We start from the raw sequence: 19,634 nt of genomic DNA on the forward strand, positions 1-19,634 counted from the left end.
CTGTAGAAATATAAAAGAAAACATATAATCAATCTTCTGATGGTTTTGGAAGCTTTTCGGTGTCTTTAGCTCTTGAGCGAAGAGTCCAAGCAATGATTCACACAGAGCTGGTCTAAAGAAGGGTTTTAATCTTCCCGGTGGGAAGAAATTGCTTTTCCCTGCAAAACAATTCAGAGATCCATATCTTGGCGTTGCTGTCATAACTCAGTAATGTGTCTAGCCAAGTCAAAGACAGAAGAGTTCATCTTTTTAGCTTGAACCTTTTTTTTTTTTTTAAAAAGCAAGTGATATCTAAACATGCAAAGGGTTCTATTCCGATTCCTGTGGAGAAAATCTATTCTTGTTGCAAAAAGCAGGATGGTGGGTGAGAGATTATGACAGTCCCACAAAGCTAATCCAATAAAATAAAGACCCATCTTCAAGAGTGGTGGGTGGGGAATGGAGTATGGGGATTCAGCACAATACTTTAGTGTTTTTGATTTGGTCTCCTGATATATTGGGACTTTGTGGGGGAAAATACTACCCTGTTTCCCTGAAAATAAGACGTACTCCGAAAGTAAGGCATGTCAGAGGTTTTGCAGAATTTGCTAACAGAAGGCACCCCCCGAAAATAAGGCGTAGTCAAGTTTACATACGGTACGGTGGGAAAACATACGGTACCATTCAAAGCTGTTCATAGCGGTACCGTAATAATGTGGCGTCCCCTGCTGGCCCCTTCCATCGCTTTGTACCGTCCAGTACAGCAGACACAGTCTGCTGCTGTCTCACCACCATTACAGTCTCCACTACATTGAGTAGACTGTAGTTCCTCTGGTGGCCGGAAGCTGCAATAGCGGGAGTTGTACCATATAAGTGCTGTCGTTTGTATGTGTGGGTGCCATACTGACAGGTACCGTACCGTAATCAGTGTACCGTATGGTACACTTTCTTTGGGGTGTCAGCTTTTCTGCCTGTGAATTTGTCTTATTTGAGAAATATAAGACATCCCCCGAAAATAAGACTTAGCACAACTTTTGGAGCAAAAATGGAGAAACACGATATGAGGTTTACTTATTTGTTTATGCATCTTCTTTTGTTTTCCAATTAATAACAAAAAGAAGAAGCAAAAGAGCAAAACATTAAAAATGATAGTGATACATCCATTATTAAAAAGAAAGGAGGGGAAGAACACACAAAAAGTGTTCTAATTGTAGTGACCCCAAAACAACAAAAAATGAAAAAATACAATGAAAATCCCCATAGTATATGTCAATGCAACAATAAACATTTGCAATTCTATGTATACATTTGTCCAATGCAAATATTGTTCAAGGATGCATATCTTTCTAATACATTTATCTTTCCTCTTAACCTACTATCCAAAGGGCTCTCATTTTGGACCTTTCTCAACAAGCAGTCTTCGGAGAGGGGCGGCATACAAATCTAATCAATCAATAAACAAACAAACAAACAAACAGATGCCAGGTGGGAAAGATAAGTGTGGACCTCAATCTCCTTATTCACACAATTTTGGTTCATGCATGACTAAGGCTTGAAGCTGACCCAGAACTGGGTTTTTTTCCCCTTATCATTATTTATTTGTTTGTTTGTTTGTTTGTTTGTTTGTTTACTTATTTACTTATTTACTTATTTACTTATTTACTTACTTACTTACTTACTTACTTACTTACTTACTTACTTACTTACTTACTTATTGGATTTCTATGCTACCCCTCTCCGAGGATTCGGGAAAGCGCACAACATACAATAAACAATATACAATATCTTGAATCCAATTAATTAAAAATCTAAAACTTCAAAAAAGCATAAAAAAACAATCAGTCCATACACTCAACGTTCTCTCAACACATTCATTGGCCAGGGGGGCAAGAATCTAATGGCCCCAGGCCTGGCGGCATAAATGAGTCTTCAGATTTTTATGGAAGAATATGAATCTCCGGCATACGAATCCAATTAAATCTTAAAAAATAAAATCTCCAAGGGGAGCTGATTCCAGAGGGCCGGGGCCCCCACAGAGAAGGCTCTTCCTCTAGGCTCCACCAAACGACATTGTCTTGTTGACAGAACCTGGAGAAGGCCGACTCTGTGGGACCTTACCGATCACTGGGATTCATGCAGCAGAATGAATTATCCTACGTTCCTGCTGGATTTAAAGGATTCGTACCTTTAATGAGGTGCTCCGGTCTAGTTCCAGGCAACGTCCACATTACTTGAGCCAGATGTCCAAACACCGTAGCATCTAAAGTAGAAAGCCTGGGTCCCATGATGTACTTTTTATCACCTAGGAAAATAAACAGATGTCAAAAAAACCCATTGAAGTGGGTTGTGATATTTTATTTCCCTTGACTTTCTCAATGCATGCCCTATGTTTCAGTCTCACATTGCTTCATGCTGACTTCAAAACCATAAACGTAGCAGTCACCAAATGACGGTTTGCACTCATGCATACAATTATTCTGTAAAATGGAACGAGATGTTGTTGGGATCTCTAGTCCTTCATGGATGCTTCACTAATTAACCCATTTTACAAAAAGAAGAGTATAGAACATTCAGTATAGCTTTGGCTAAGTCTGAAACCTGTTGCTCTTAAGAATTTTACAGATTTGTGTTGACAGTTTTTTTCACAGCCAAATTGGCTCTTATGTATATGTATATACATAAAAACACACATATACACACACTTCAATGTGTATGCATTGTAGCATTTGATAGGATTTGTGTAAGAGGTGAGCAGGATGAACCTGAGGGAGGGGTCAAACCAGGGGTGGGTTCATACCGGTGTGGTCCGGTGCGGGCCCTCCGGTAGCAGACCGCCGATGACACAATTTAGGTGTGGGGTTCCGGTGCCGTCTTTCCCAGTCTGTGCACTCTGCCATCTTTTTCGCTACCAGTGCACATGCACAGAAATAAAATCGGTGCTTTTTTCCTTGTTCAGATGGATTCTCAGCCATGTTTTGGCTTAAAATGTCCTTCTGCGCATGTGCAGAAGTAGAATCATGTGGTGCGCACACATGAAACATCGTGATGCGCACTGGTAGCAAAAGATAAGTAGAAACCAACCCTGGGTCAAATGCGTCATCAGTCTCGAGTCCCTTCATGCCTGTAAGGGATCTAAGCCCAACCTCCCTTAAATTCCTTGGACTGTTATCTACCACCAATTTGTTTTGACAGTTAGCAGTTCCTACTCTTGTACAAAACCTGAGCTTGCAATAAACTTTTATGTTCATTTTAAACTGCCTAGACTTCAGCCACTCTGCGCCCGCTTTGGAATGAGCGGCAAATAAAGAAGGAAGGAAGGAAGGAAGGAAGGAAGGAAGGAAGGAAGGAAGGAAGGAAGGAAGGAAGGAAGAAAGAAAGAAAGAAAGAAAGAAAGAAAGAAAGAAAGAAAGAAAGAAAGAAAGAAAGAAAGAAAGAAAGAAAGAAAGAAAGAAAGAAAGAAAGAAATTTTTCCTCTGCGTGACAATTTGTTTCCCCAAATGCAGTTGACTCTTAGTTATGGCAAAAATCATAATTTTCAAACAACATTTTTTTTAGCCAATAAGCAGTAATTTTTCCCGGTGACTAGGCAAAATGATGATACCTGATCCCAGGAGCATACCATTTCCTCAATGTCCTAATAAAGGTAAGAGCTTATGCGGTATGAGATTCTTGGGCAATTCAATACCTCTCTATGTATTTCCTGCCCAAAGAAATTGCTTGTGCAGTTTTTGCAGTGGAGATGATATCACGCCAAACAGACTTGTTGTATAAATGGGAATAGCAATCCCTCGGCCATTGTTGGAATGGAACTGAATTCAGCAACTTCGCTGATAGAAATGGAGAAATGTATCTTCAAGGAACAACTCACGTGACTCAACTCAGGCATGAACTTTCTCCAAAAGGGCTTCAAAAGGCACGGAACATTTAGGTGACTCAAAGGGGCTTTTATTTTTAATGACAGGGCAGTTTTATAATAACTCACTATACTTTCCGGAAAACAATCTGAATCTTAGAATTCTGATTCAGACCTAATTTGCTGTCTCTTTCATCAGAAAGTGACTTTGCACAGATATGATTCAAATTTAACAGGCAACACTAGACTGGTTTGGATTGGATTGGATTAGATTGAATACTTTATTTGGCCGAGTATGATTAGCTGCACAAACAAATTTATTTCTGGTGCAGAAGCTCTCACTGTACATGCAAAGCAACAGAATAATGGTAAGCAGAATAATCACAATACCAATATGAGGGGGCAATAAAGAAGATAAGAAGGATAAACAATAATACTATAGCTGTAGTATATGAGTAAATACAGTATACATAGCATTAAACAGCACTGTATGAATTAGGTGTTCAGCATAGTGATGGCACAAGGAGAAAAAACTACCCCTGTGTTGGAGTTTTGTTTTGGCATGCAATGCTCTATAGCCCTGTCTCAAGGGGAGGAATAGAAACAGTTTATGTTCAGGATGTAAGGACTCTGCAAATATATATATTTTAGCCCTGCCTTCCCTAGAAGAACTACAGGTCTTCTAGGGAAGGCAGGCTGGTTGCAATCATTTTTTCTGCTGTCTTAATTATCCGTTGATTGCTGTACCAAACCAGACAGTTATAGAAATACAAATGACAGGTGCAAATCTTTCCAAACATTATACTATTCAATAAAATGAATGCTACTTCTAATGTCCCATAATAAACTTTAATGCTGAAATTGTGCATTAGAGTATTGGTGAACATATGCCATAATGATAAGCCAGGAGCCTTCATTCCCTTTCAGGAAATTAAGAGGTTTCTTAAAGGAATTTGACAGCTCCTGACTTGGGCCAACTCTTCATTCTAAGTTAGAAGTTTCAAGTTTCAATGAATTTGTATATTTCAACTCATTCCATTCCGATGAATTGCAGTATTGTAAGCTATACAAGGAACTGCACAAAGAATAATACATCCAAACAATTTGAGTAGGTAAGTCCAACTGATCCTTGCAGAAAAAAATTAATTATTAAATAAATGATAAGTAATTATTATTATTATTATTGTTGTTGTTATTATTGTTGTTGTTGTTATTATTACTATTGTTATTATTTGTGGTTAGCTCTGGCCCAGCTCCTGCTCCAAGGAATGTGGAGGTGGATGTGAGGGAGACATCCAAATGCCGCAGGCCTGTTTTGCTCCCAGCAGAATCTGCCGACAAAGTCTCCTCTGACCAAGGAAGTGTGAGTGACAGGGAAGAGGGGAGTTTGGCAGACAGCCCAGGAGGAGATCAGTCATCTTTATCATCCCTGGATTCTGAACAAGAATTAATGACACATCCACGCATGCGTAGATTGAGGCATAGGAGACAACAACTGAAGGATTATTACAAGAGAAAATGAGGCCACCTGTGGTTGGGTGGAGCTGCTGTAATTAGGGCTACAGATAAAAGTGCAGCCTGGTGTTTTAGCCTCATGGCAGTTTATCTGATTCATTGTTTTATCAAGATCGTAGGTTTTGCTGTTCAGGATTGTGTGTGTGGACTCTCTGGACTTTAGAATTGGATTCAATTTCCCAGTTATTGGGTGAGCAATTGGACTGCATTTAACCTGTGCCTTGTGTGTACCAGAAAATCCCTTCGACATTTAAAAAGGGAGCTGTTTCTGTTTTTCTGTTTATAAAAACTTTTGGGTTTTCCTTTTATTGTGTGGTATGTATCTTCCTGGACTAATTACCCTGTAATTATGGGCGGTTGAGACACGCCGGCAGAACAATTATTATTATTACACTGTATTATTGAAGTCATTTGTAAAATTCCATGTTAAAATATAGCTTGCACAGTTTGTGGCCCACTAACTGGTCTGGTTTAAACAAACCAGTATAACAGAGAAATACTGGCTTAATAAAGATTTAGTTAGAACTGTTCACACTGGAACTGGAAGAGTTGTACTCTAACATAGTCCTCAAGACAGAACCTTAATGGAGCCTGCCCCTTATAGTCTTATGCCTTAACAGTTGTAAACTTGGTCAGTGACAACCCATTTGGTTTTTACAACCTTTTTGTGGCAACAATAAGTCAAGGATTCTCTGAATTTCATACGAGTTTAACTGAATGGGTCATTAGTCATGCAGGCCCATATAAATTCACTAAGTTCATGACAGTCACATGACTAGCTACAAGTAATTATCTGAAGTTTAACCAAATACCAGAAATTGCAAAGGAAGAAAAATTGTGCCTAGAGAACTTAATGAAATGTACTATTCATTACCCAGAAGACTGGCCAACGAGCGCATATCTTTCTCCATCAGCTTGTATATTTCTTCCTCAGAGAAGCGGCCAATGCCATGTCCGTACATTTCCCGCTTCACAATTCCTTTGGTTATGTTGCAGAGAATCCACTTCAGTAGATCACTGAAGGGCCCACCAAGAGAAAGCATCTTCTGGGTCTCATGGAAATTGTCCACCCATTGGCAATAGGCTAAGGTCCTAAACATTGAAGACAACCACAACATTGATTTCTAGCAGTGCTTTAACTGTAGTAAAAAAAAAAATACAGAACATGAGAAGGCAGCAGCTACCCCACCGTTGACCTTTATTGTACTGGATGGAAAACGTACTTCAAAGAATAAGCACCAATTGGCTATCGGGCAACCCCAATCTATCTCTGTGTCCGGAAACAAACTTTAGCCATCAAACTCTTGTGGAAAACACCAGATTAGGAAAGAACGAACTATAACATCTTATTGTTGATTGCACTTTCAAAAAGGGAGCGGGTAAACTGGATAATTAAATGGTTTATTAAATTATTCACTTTAATAAAATTTGCAACATTTTCTTAAGAGACAGAGATTTGTCTAAAGGATTTTCATGCAGAAGTTGAAATGGTTCAAGAGTCAACTTCAGTTTCCGACCAACTAATGTCCTATTGATACTTCAACTTCTCTATAAACCACAGTTTAAAAGGTGAACATTTTGCAGAGATGGAATCCAAAACGACTGGAAGGGTGCAGGTTGGAGAATTCATGGTTGTAATTCTCTTGAAAGGATTTTATATGCCCACATTACAATGTTTACCCGTGGTCACTTTTTGGAGCCATCTAGTGCTACTCGCCACCTCACGTTCTCTTTTAACTTTAAAGATTGATGCTCCTGTTTCATATATTTCTTTTGCCATTCTTCCCAATCCCCCTTTTTTCATTTTGAAAAAAATCATATTGGTCTGATTGCTGGCTTGTAGACATCAAGTATCTCTTGTTCATTACTGTTGGCGAGCCTTTCAAGGTGATTTTTGGTGGAAGACCAGGGTGAAGATGCTTGATGTAAAACAAATATTCTAACTATGGAAAACTGATGAAAGTACAACCTCTATTGTAAAAGTGAGTTGATCCCTTTTTTGCTCTTCCAATGTCAGCAGCTGCAAATGAATGACGAGGAAAAGGTGTTGAAGCAAAGGAATTGTCATGCAATATTGATAATAACAGATGGCGCAAATATTTGTGCGCGAAAATTAGGTTGCATGGGATTGCTAATTCTCCTTCACAGCAGTAACCTCACACAGCCCTCTGCTGAATACGTCACATAACTTATTTGGAAAGCAGGGAAAACCTTAGCTTCAAAAGAAGAGGGAGAGACTGCCATGAATACGGGCTCCGTAGTTTCCCAGCAATAAGCGGGATGAAATATTTATTAAGCCCAGAATATTTTGTAAGTGGGATCAAGTCAGGTCACATCCTGACAGAGCTTAGGTACTAAATCTCCCATTGCTCACAACATTTGTGAGTTAAATCACCTCAGCTGATATTAAGGAACCTGGCTGGGAGTGAGGACAAAGGAAGGTGGCCTATCAGGTGAACATTTTGACCGATGAGATAGGCCTTTCTCACAGCCTATGCTTTGCGTAACCTAAATACGGGTAGTACTCAACCTATGATAGCAATTGAGTCCAACATTTCTGATGCTGAAACAAGAGATTTGTTAAATGAGTTTTGCTCCATTTTGCAACCTTCCTTGCCACAGTTTTAAAGTGACCCACTGTTAAGTAGATGTCACATAGATGTTAAATCAATATGGCTTCCCGCATTGACTTTGCTGGTCAGAAGGTCGCAAAAGGTGATCACACGGCCCCGGGACACTACAACGGTCATAAATATGAACCAGTTACCAAGCATCTCAATTTTGATCATATGACCATGGGGATACTGCAATGGTCATAAGTATGAAAAACAGTTACAGGTTACCTTTTTCAGTGTCACTGTAACTTTAAGTGGTCACTAAACAAATTGCCGTAAGTCAAGAACTACAAGGGTTGCCCAGAAAGGAATGCAGCACATTTTTTCCTCAGCCTACAGTAATGGCACGAATGCAAAACTTTAGATATACATTATTTGAATTGTCAGGAGTGCGCGTGTAAATTTTGCATTTCTTCAGACAGATAGCGTAGCTGCAGCAGTGTTTTGAAATGGCATCTGTAAGTAATGTATGTTACAAGCAGCATGTCGTCATTCAATTTCTCACTGCGGAGAAAGAAACTGTTGGGAACATTCACAAACGTTTGTGTACAATTTATGGACAATCTGCAGTCAATAGAAGTACGGTTAGTTGCTGGGCACATTTTGAGGATGACGAAGAGGTGATTCGCACAGTGCAGAAATGTCTTTGTGGAATTTGCTGATGAAGGCTCCTCTGACCAAGAAGACATGAGTGACTGGGAGGAGGAGAGTGGGGCAGACAGCTCAGAAGGAGATCAATTATCTAGCTCCTCCTTGGATTCAGAACAAGAGTTAATGATACAGCCACGCATGCGGAGAGCGATGCGTAGGCAACAACAGCTGAGAGATTATTATCAAAGAAAATGAGGCCACCTGTGGTTGGGTGGGGCTGTGGTCATTAGTGAGGCTGCTATAAATAGCAGCCTGTGGGTTTGGCCATTGTGGAGGATTATCTGATCGTTGTTTTTTGTGACTGCTTTACTGACTTTGGCTTTTTGTGTGCTGATTTTTCCCCGCTTTGAAACTAAACCAGAGCAAAGTGTGTTTCACTTTGTGAAAGAAGAAGGACTGTGAATTACCTCACAGCTGCAAGCTAGGTATCACAGAACTGATAAGGGACTTGTACAAATTACCAGTTTGTTTGGAGACGAGTGCTCTTTGCTATACCAAAATAGGGCTTAGTTTAAGTGAATTGTCATTATAAAGAACATTGTTTTGAATTTTCAAATGTGTGTGTGTGTGAAATTTGTACCTGTGAATTTTTGGGAGGATTCTACCAGAGAGCCCGACAGAACAGGTACCGACAGGGCATATACGCCCTTGTGTATCGCTGGAGGAAGGCCATAGAACAGGACAGAGATTACATGAAAAAATCGGGAGTATAGAAGAAATATCATTCTTTCTTGTAAGTTTCATTGTGTTCAATAAATAATTGTTGAAGGAAACAAATGTTGTGCATTACTTTCTGGGCGACCTTTGTACCTGCAACACCAAATGCACCTATCAGGCAATCCCGCCAGGTAATTTTGGGAACTCTTGAAAAGATTGATATTGAGAGCTCAATAGGTTCATTAGTGCTGGCAGAAAGCATTCAGGAATAGCTACAAAATGACCCAAGTTCAGTTATTTCCAAATATTTAGAGGTGGGAGGGGGTTCACCCGGGACAAAGCACACTGACCCATACAAATGAAAGCTGCTGAGAGCTTGGAGAGAAGAGAGAAAAACACCAGGAGAAAGAGCAGATGCTTTGCTGCAGATTTTGTGGATCTGCGTCTTAATTATTTACGAAGAGAAGCATCTCATTCAAATGAAAAAGAAAACATACATCAATAGAGGAACGTGCAAAGCGGATAACAAGGGAGTGGTTTGTCTTTTGCTCCTGTGGCAATGAGCCTCTGCTGCGGATCAGGAAGGTTTAAGAAAGGTACCAAAGAGGTAAAATAATTTTACATTTGACCTGCGCTGATGTGTTTTCCTTAAAGTTACCAGAAACCTACCAATTGCACTAGTGAGTACCTATATTTTGGTTCCTTCTAGTCTTCTTCTTTATACACTATTTGACTCATTTATACTTTTTTTTCCCCCTTTCCCCTTATTCATTTTATATACATGCGGCATGAGAGCCCTCAGGATCCTAGAAAGTGATTCTAAAATTGTTCCAAACACTTTCACAAAAAAAACATCCTTTCAAACAAGCCGAGAGGCGTATTTCAAAAGGTACAAGTTGAATTGCATTCTTCAACTTGCACCTACTAATTTTGTGAAAGACAAACGTGTACCCACTGTCTCAAACTCTGGTCTATATACAGTGATACTTCACCTTACGAATTTAATTGGTTCCGGGATGAGGTTTGTAAGGTGAAAAGTTTGTAAGACGAAACAATGTTTCCCATAGGAATCAATGGAAAAGCGATTAATGCGTGCAAGCCCAAAACTCACCCCTTTTGCCAGCCAAAGCGCCCGTTTTTGCGCTGCTAGCATTCCCCTGAGGCTCCCCTCTATGGGAAACCCCACCTCTGGACTTCTGTGTTTTTGTGATGCAGCAGGGGAATCCCAGCAAGGGAATCCCAGCAGCGCAAAAACAAGTGTTTCGCTGGCAACGGAAGTCCGGAGGTGGGTTTTCCCAGCGAGGGGAGCCTCAGGGGAATCCAAGCAGCGCAAAAACGGGTGCTTCGCTGGCAACAGAAGTCCAGAGGCGGGGCATCCCAGTGGTGGCGGCTTGGGTTTGTAAGGTGAAAATAGTTTGGAAGAAGAGGCAAAAAAATATTAAACCCCGGGTTTGTATCTCGAAAAGTTTGTATGATGAGGTATCACTGTATTCTGGAAGCCAACCTCCCTTCAGCAGAGTATTTTCTGTTTTCATCTCCTCCTTCTACCCCATCAACTAATTGATACATTGCCCTATTTTGGGAAACACTTTGGTGGGAAGGAATATTAACTCCACATAAGACAAGGTATTTTTAGGAACACAAAACCTTTCTATGGAGCTTTGCTTTTTCATTATCAGCAATCCTCCATCTCAGGAGGAAGAAAACATTATGTTGGCCCAATGAGAATTATTTTAAAAAATAATAATAATAATAATAACCTGGGTGCAAATGAATGAGAGGAAACTGGGCTATCTATTTTTAGTCACTTTTTATTATTCTTCAACTAACTGTTTTATAACTGGGTGTCAAACTCGATTTCAATGGAGGACGCATTAGGTTTGTCTTGACCTGGGAGGGGGGGGGGCTGGTCTGTGCATGGCCAGGATGGGTATGGCCAGCTCGACATCACTTGTGTCGACGGCGCCTCTGGTAATTCAAGCACTCTGCCGGTGAAACGCAGGTTCCAAGCTCTGTTTTCGGCTGCAACGGTCTCCTGCAAACCTCTGCCAATGAAAACGGACTCAGGAAGGTCATGGACGCCCCTCCCAAGCTCTGTTTTCGCTAGCAGAGGCATCACAAGCCAGTCCTTTTCTGTTTCCAGAGTGGCCCTGCAGGCTAGATCTAAATACATCACAGACCGGATCCAGGCCCCAGCCTTGAGTTTGACACCTCTGTTTTATAACTACTGCATCCCTTTCTAGCCCATTAAATAAACCAAATGGATATAAACTTAGGAAATGGCACGATGTTTGGAGAATCACTGCAAAATCTAAAAAGTGGTAGGGGTGTGTGTGTGTGTGTGCACCCATTTCTCCTTTAAAATAGGGCTGAGCAATTTTTTCATTTTGGTTTTATTCCACATTTATCCCACTTTTTATTATGTCTCCGCCCACTATGACTACAAAACGTTTGCTAATGTGTGCTAACAGGCCCATGCTGAATTAACAAGGGTTAAATTGGAGAGATGGGTGTCTTCTTCTAAAAGTAGGTAAAACTTTCCACAGGGTTACAGACTCTTATTTATTTATTGGACTCTCTGTGGACTCGGGGCAGCTCACAACATGTCAACAATAAAACAGTGTACAAAATACAATGTCTTACAACAGAGAACTCCCAAATGTGCATTAAGTTTAAGTAAGTGGTTCCCAACCTTTTTTTGGCCATGCCCTACCTGAGCATTTCTAAAATCCTGAGGCCTCCCCCCCCCCATAACATATAATTCTTATTATTCGAAAAGTGACCTACTCACATGGAGGAAGCCTAAAAGGCCATTAACTAGGTTTAAACAAAGTTCCAATTGCCCCCATTAAAAATGAAATTGCCCCCCTGTGGGGCATGGGCCCCACGTTGGGAACCAGGGATCTAAGTGTATTCAAGTACTTTGAGCAAAATTTCCTTTAAGCTCTTGTCATGCAGGTAGCTAAATGGAGAAACACATTGGCAGCAGGCCCACTGCACCCACTGCGCGCAGTCCTGTGCTCCTAACAAAAAGTATGCGGTCCATTGTAAATGTCTCACAGGGCCATTAAATGCAGCTACATCCTTTAATTCTTTAAAGAGCACTCCTATTCCTATGTCCACTTACCAGTAGAAGTGCTCCTCCACCATTTTTGTTACTGCTCTAGAAACAGCTCTCTCATGTGGGCCAAGGTGTTTGTTTAAATTCACTCCAAGCTTCTCTTCCAAAAAATCAATAATGAACTCTGTCCCGGATACCTTTTTGCGATTGTATTCGATCCATGGCATTTTCCCTTGGGGAGAAAGCTTTCCATCAAAGTAGTTCTGTGAAGCAAAACAACAAAACAAAAATAAAGCAACCACATGGAAGCTAAGTCAGGTTCAGCTCTTGCAATGAATTCAATTTCACTTCACTCTAAAGTTGGCATGGCCACCTAATGGCATCTCAAACCTGTTTGCATATTAAATCAGGTTTTCTCTGGCACAAATGTCAAAAGCAGTTCCAAAACTCTCTCTCTTTCTCTCTCTCTCTCTCTCCCTCTCTCCCTCTCTCCCTCTCCCTCCCTCTCTCTCTCTCTTCAAGTTTTAATACAGTGATACCTCGTCTTACAAACGCCTCATCATACAAACTTTTCGAGATACAAACCCGGGGTTTAAGATATTTTTGCCTCTTCTTACAAACTATTTTCACCTTACAAACCCACCACCGCCGCGGAGATGCCCCGCCTCTGGACTTCCATTGCCAGCGAAGCACATGTTTTTGTGCTGCTGGGATTCCCTTGAGGCTCCCCTCCATGGGAAACCCCACCTCTGGACTTCCATGTTTTTGTGATGCTGCAGGGGAATCCCAGCAGGGGAATCCAGCAGCGCAAAAATGGGTGCTTCACTGGCAAAGGAAGTCCGGAGGTGGGGTTTCCCAGTGAGGGGAGCCACAGTGAAATCGCAGCATCGCAAAAACACAGAGGTCCGGAGGTGGGGTTTCGAGGACTTTGGTGTTTTTGCGATGCTGTGATTTCACTGATGCTCCCTTCACTGAAAACCCCACCTCCAGACTTCCGTTGCCAGCAAAGCGCTCATTTTTGCAATGCTGGGATTCCCCTGCAGCATTGCAAAAACACAGAAGTCCAGAGGTAGGGTTTCCCATGGAGGGGAGCCTCACAGGAATCCCAGCAGCACAAAAACGGGCGCTTCGGCTGGCAAAAGGGGAGAATTTTGGGCTTGCACGCATTAATCGCTTTTCCATTGATTCCTATGGGAAACATTGTTTCGTCTTACAAACTTTTCACCTTAAGAACCTCATCCCGGAACCAATTAAGTTTGTAAGACAAGGTATCACTGTATTGGGGTTACAAAATTACAGAAAATAATATCATCAGGTGGTCATCTGGATTTTCATAGCCCAGATATAAAAGCCATACTCCCTTAAAGATTGAGGTAGGTTCTATCATGAAGCATAAGAAAGCAATCTGTAACAAAGCAATCTATTTCAAATCACATCTAGGACAGGCTAAAAAGGCAAAACGTCTCTCTGACTAATTCAATGAATCTTAAGAGAAAAGGAAAGAGATGGTATCTGGGCTTTGCTGCAGTCTCTTTAGCATCTTGAGATGACAATCCTTAATTTAAAAAAAGTGTTGTTGTGGGGAAAATAGGAGAAGGAAGGAGTATTGGGATGTTCCCCCCCTTGAGTTGTATATGAAAAAAACAGCAGGATAAATAACATTTTCCAATATTATAATGCAAGTGCAAAACAAGGAATCCCTTTTCATTCCCTAGGCCAGGGGTGTCAAACTCGTGGCTCACAGGCTGGATGCCCATTTTAGTGAAGTGGAAAAAAGTTGCGATACATCATGTGATGATGTGTCGTTGTGAGTTTGATACCTCTGCTCTAGGCTTTTCAAAACTGTGCTAGTTAACACATATTAAAATCTATCTATCTATCTATCTATCTATCTATCTATCTATCTATCTATCTATCTATCTATCTATAGATCTACCTATCTATCTATCTATCTATCTATCTACCTATCTACCCACAGCTATCTATCTATCTATCTATCTATCTATCTATCTATCTATCTATCTATCTATCTATCTATCTATAGATCTACCTATCTATAGATCTATCTACCTACCTACCCATATCTATCTATCTATCTATCTATCTTTCTATCTATCTATCTATCTATCTATCTATCTATCTATCTATCTATAGATCTACCTACTTACCTACCTACCCACATCTATCTATCTATCTATCTATCTATCTATCTATCTATCTATCTATCTATCTATCTATCTATCTATAGATCTATCTACCTACCTACCTACCCACATCTATCTATCTATCTATCTATCTATCTATCTATCTATCTATCTATCTATCTATCTATCTATTTCTCTATCTATAGATCTACCTACTTACCTACCTACCCACATCTATCTATCTATCTATCTATCTATCTATCTATCTATCTATCTATCTATCTATCTATCTATCTATCTATAGATCTACCTACTTACCTACCTACCCACAGCTATCTATCTATCTATCTATCTATCTATCTATCTATCTATCTATCTATCTATCTATCTATCTATCTATCTATAGATCTATCTATAGATCTACCTACCTACCTACCTATCCACAGCTAGCTATCTAGCTAGCTATCTAGCTAGCTATCTATCACTTTATCTTCCAATCATATTTAGGAACTGCCTCCTTCACAGAGCCACTCTTAAGCTGGCAATCCATGTGTTCTTATCCCAAAGGTGTTTTTTTCAAGAGTCAACTGGACTTCTTTTGTTTTTCCTTGAAGACATGTCACTTTTCATCAAAGAAGCTTCTTCAGTTCTGACATGTGTTCTTATTTTGGTTTTTTGTTACAAATATTTTTTTAAAATATATTTCTCATGCGGTTGCTATGAAGACAGAAGGAATACACCATCAAGGACTTTTTAAAGAAATAATATCCTACCAGAGGATTGCTAATAGTATCACTGCCACTGTTATTACTACTTCTGCTACTATTACGATGAGCAGTAATAATAATTTATTTATTATTTTATTTATTAATCGGATTTATCTGCCACCCCTCTCCGAGGACTCGTTTATAATAATACACAAGTGAAGGCAAATATACATGTCCCAGGATACTGTTGCAGGATTCAATCTGAGTCAGTCACCAGGAACAGAGGTTTTGTCTTTTGAGCTTTCGGACTCTTGCTAGAGCCCATCTTCAGGAGGGGTGGGTTCCAGATTCTTCTACTGCTGGTTCGCTCACGGACGCTCCACGTGGGTGGGTGGTATGCACTTTGCATGTGCACAATACTAAAAAAAAAAAGCTTCTGCAAATGCACAGAAGCAAAAAACAAGATGGCGGCGCCTACGGTGTCACTGAAAGAACCGCCTTGGGGGCATGGCAGGCCTGGGTCGCTGCCAATTCCAGCAACCCAGGCCGCCAAGTTGCTAACGGTTCTATAGACCGATCCAAACTGTTAGGAACCCAACTCTGATCTTCAGGGAACTTCTCTCTAGAATTAGGGTAGTATGCATAGTTCCCTCTAAGCTGAGCAGTGAGCAATCATCAACTCAGAGTTTTCCAAACCTGCCCAGAAGCCAAGAGGGAAAGAGTGAGAGGGAAGGAGAGAGAGGGGAAGAGAGGAAGAGAGAGAAACAGATAGAAAAAAAAGAGGAAGGAAAAGAGAAAGAAAAAGAATGGGAGTAAGGAAGAGAGAAAGAAAATCCAAATCTAGTTTGAAACTAGCTCAACTATTTAAGTGGCATTTTGATATTGATAGAGTTGCCCTATTATGAGCTCACTGTTATAGACACACAGTACAGTATTTTATTTTCAAATTCTCTGAGGCAAAACAGGGTGGGTTTTTTATTTGTTTGTTTGTTTGTTTATTATTTCTGTGCCGCCCAGTCCCGCTCAGACACTATACTTTTCCGCCCACCCCCCGAAAAAATTAGAGGGAACACTGGTAGTATGTATGTACATACCTATCTCTAGAGTTAGGGCTAGAGAGCAATTCCCTAAAGATGGTCTCCAGCTAGTGAAAAATATAAAAATATACCAAACTTTTTACTACCACACTGTGGGTGTGGCTTATGCAGGACCCCTGCATTTTCTTTCAACCTCTTTCAGTGCAAATTGGGTGCTCTGGGGTGGAGCTCCATTTTTACTACCCAACTACATTCCCCCCATCCGGGCAGTAGCCCACCCCTGCCTCCAGCACAAATCCCAAAACTTGGATGACAAAACCTCTGGTCCTGGTGACTGACCCAGGTTGGATCCTCCAATAATAATACTGCAATAATAACAATACTTCAATAATAACAATAATGCAATAACAACCCTGAAAAGTGTACATAACACACAGTTATTTCCATATGATACTTTATGCTTCGTTTTATTTCGTTTACCTGATTTTAAGATTAAAAATAATGTAATTTTCTATACAGCACCTATTGCATGAGGATGTCAAAGATAGCCAATAAAGAGTTGTGGTGCAATTCCCACTCTTTTTGTCCATCTGTTACTGTCAGGTGGACATTCAAAAACAGGTATGGAGCTTGCAGCATAATCCTCTGTCTTCAATCTTTGCTAGTTTTGACACCCACACACTGCAGATGTGCTGCTTCTGATTATATCTTTAGAATCAAAAAGAACATTAAATTACATCTATTTAGAGAAGTAAATAATTCTTGTTTGAAGTTCATGATGCACCAGATTACCTGGTAAGGCAAATCAGCCATCCTCAAGTAAGTTTCCATTTTCAGGCAGAAAGGAGATAAACTGGGAATGCCATTATTTGGCCTTGAGAATTGATGTAGGATGATGGCATCTTTTGAATCGACTTCTTGTTCTTTCCTAGGAGAAAAATAAGCAAGAAGGTTTAAAAAACAGAAAACATTACATCTTGGAGCGCATCAAAGTACACAACACGCAAACTGCAATGCAGTTGCTCAGACAGGAAACCTGTCTTTCTCTGAGATTACTGCCATTGTTATTCATCATTTCTGAAGTTTCTAAGAGGCACTTAGCAATAGTAAAGTAAGCCAATCAGCCAAACTGAATTTGTATGGAAAATTACAAGTTTCCAAGTTTCATTGATACATGGGGATGTGATTATGATTACAATAACAACAACAACAACAATGTTTTCTAGGTATGACTTGCATTGTAGGTTCCAATTTTGAGTCCATTTAGTTGATATCATATAGCAAACATCACGCTACAGTAATTTAAAAGTGTATGAATATTAAAGTTAATTAAAAACAATACATACTTGTATTGGCAAAGCAGTTTGCAATTCTAATCCTACACTATTCAGCTTAACTTTAACTTGGGTTTTATTTCTATTTTATTTCTTTTAAATAAGACATTCATCCCTATAGTATTAGATTAATTCACTTTATATCTACGTTCATGATTTTAGTCAACTGAATTAACCTCATACCATAAATAATCTTTTTTTTTTCAATTTAGCCTAAAATGGTTTCAAAATAAATTTAAACTAGCAATATAATCTTGCTGGGAACAAACTTATTATTAGGACTTCCCAACACAGAAATCCGCAGATTGAGCTACATTTAGTATCATTGTTTAGTTCTACTGTTGTACTGTAGATGGTTTAATTGGTCAATTATAAAATAATTATTTATTTTGCTTAATATTCATTTTATTTCAATTCTGTTCCTTCCCCACAACAGCCCATGCCATTACATAATAAAGAACAACTAAAACAAGTAATCCTAATTTTAAATATAAAAAATATACACCAAAAGCACAGTACAATTATGTCTCTCAAATTCCAGATAAAACATGCAGAATTTAGGTTTCAGGTTTCAGGTTTATTGGATTTATATGCCGCCCCTCTCCGCAAACTCGGGGCGGCTCACAACAATAATAATAAAAAAAAAAAAAAAAAACAGTACAGTACACAATACCAAATCCAATGCCCACCCATCCAGATTCCAATTGAAATTAATAATCTCATAAAAAAACAGTATATATAAAAAACAGGCACACAGTCAGTCAATCAACAAAACAACATGGGCAAGGGGGAGGTGTTTTAGTTCCCCCATGCTTGACGGCAAAGGTGGGTCTTAAGGAGTTTACGAAAGGCAGGGAGGGTGGGGGCAATCCTAATCTCAGGGGGGAGCTGGTTCCAGAGGGTCGGGGCCCCCACAGAGAAGGCTCTTCCCCTGGGTCCCGCCAGACGACATTGTTTAGTCGACGGGACCCGGAGAAGGCCAACTCTGTGGGACCTAACCGGTCGCTGGGATTCGTGCGGCAGGAGGCGGTCCCGAAGATATTTACTTGAACCTATTGATAAATAGAGACATCATTCTACAGAAATCATTAGAATACTGTGCATTGTTCATTCAATTATTTTATTTGGCGTGAAACCAAAGAAACATGTCTTCATAAACTAGAAGATCATTTCAAAGAGAAGTATAAACCTTTGTTCCCATACTGCCAGTTCTGCCTTTGATTCTCTTGTTGGATTCACACACTATGCTATGATATACAAAAGCCCTTAACTTACGACAGCAATTGGGACCAGAATCTCCATTGCTAACCAAGGCAAATGAGTCAACCCAATGGTGTGACCTTTATGCCACAACTGTTAAGCAGCCTTGGAAGACAGCCCAGGAAGAAGTCAATCATCCTTATCTTCCTCAGATTTGGATGAGGAAATAATGATAGACCCACGCATGCGTAGAGCTATGCATAGGAGTGAACAGCTTCAAAAGTATTATAAGAGATAATTGAGTCCACCTGTGGTTGGGTGGGGTTCAAGTAATTAGGGCTGCTATTAAATTGACAGCGTGCTGGCCTCGTAGTGTGGAGATTATCTGATCGTACTGGTTTGGACTGTTTCGGGACTCTGTTTGTTGATTTTTCAAGATTTTGAAACCAAGGCAGAGCAAAGCATATGTGTTTCAACTCGTGGAAGAAGGAGGGCTGTGATGTTTCTTCACAGCTGCTAGCTAAGTACTTAAGGACTGTTTAAGGGGTTTTTACAGCCTACAAGTTTGTTTTGGGAAGAGTGCTCTTTACAATACAAAAGGGTGCTTTGTTTCTTTTGAATTTTGTGATAAAACACATTGTTTTTGAATTTTCAAGTGTGTGTGTGTCTGAATTTTTTACCCTTGAATTTCCGGGAGGCTCATACCATAGAGCCCGGCTGAACACGGAGGGCCTCCAGGGTGACAGGGAAGGGTGTTTTTACCCTACCCAGGCTCCAAGAAAGCCTCTGGAGTCTGTGGAGAATGAAAAATGGGCCTACTGGGACCACTGGAAGTCAGGAAATGGGGGAGCAGGTGGATTGTGAGGTTTGTGGCAGCATGG

At 40.1% G+C, this 19,634-nt stretch overlaps 1 protein-coding gene across 3 annotated transcripts in view; it reads right to left on the reverse strand.

Annotated features, from left to right (window-relative positions):
- Positions 1–19,634, reverse strand: part of FAXC (failed axon connections homolog, metaxin like GST domain containing) — a 37,510-nt gene that overhangs the window by 3,488 nt on the left and 14,388 nt on the right. For 2 of the 3 annotated variants that reach the window (XM_070739352.1, XM_070739334.1), the window contains exons 2-5: positions 17,012–17,147; positions 12,398–12,594; positions 6,222–6,439; positions 2,165–2,281 (exon numbers count right to left, since the gene is read on the reverse strand). In XM_070739352.1, coding sequence (XP_070595453.1) covers positions 2,165–2,281; positions 6,222–6,439; positions 12,398–12,594; positions 17,012–17,147 — 668 coding nt within the window. The remainder of the gene's footprint in view (positions 1–2,164; positions 2,282–6,221; positions 6,440–12,397; positions 12,595–17,011; positions 17,148–19,634) is intronic. The other variant, XM_070739343.1, reaches the window with a different exon arrangement.

This window comes from Erythrolamprus reginae, chromosome 1, assembly GCF_031021105.1.
Source record: "Erythrolamprus reginae isolate rEryReg1 chromosome 1, rEryReg1.hap1, whole genome shotgun sequence".
In the NCBI taxonomy this organism is placed as follows: Eukaryota; Metazoa; Chordata; class Lepidosauria; order Squamata; family Dipsadidae; genus Erythrolamprus; species Erythrolamprus reginae.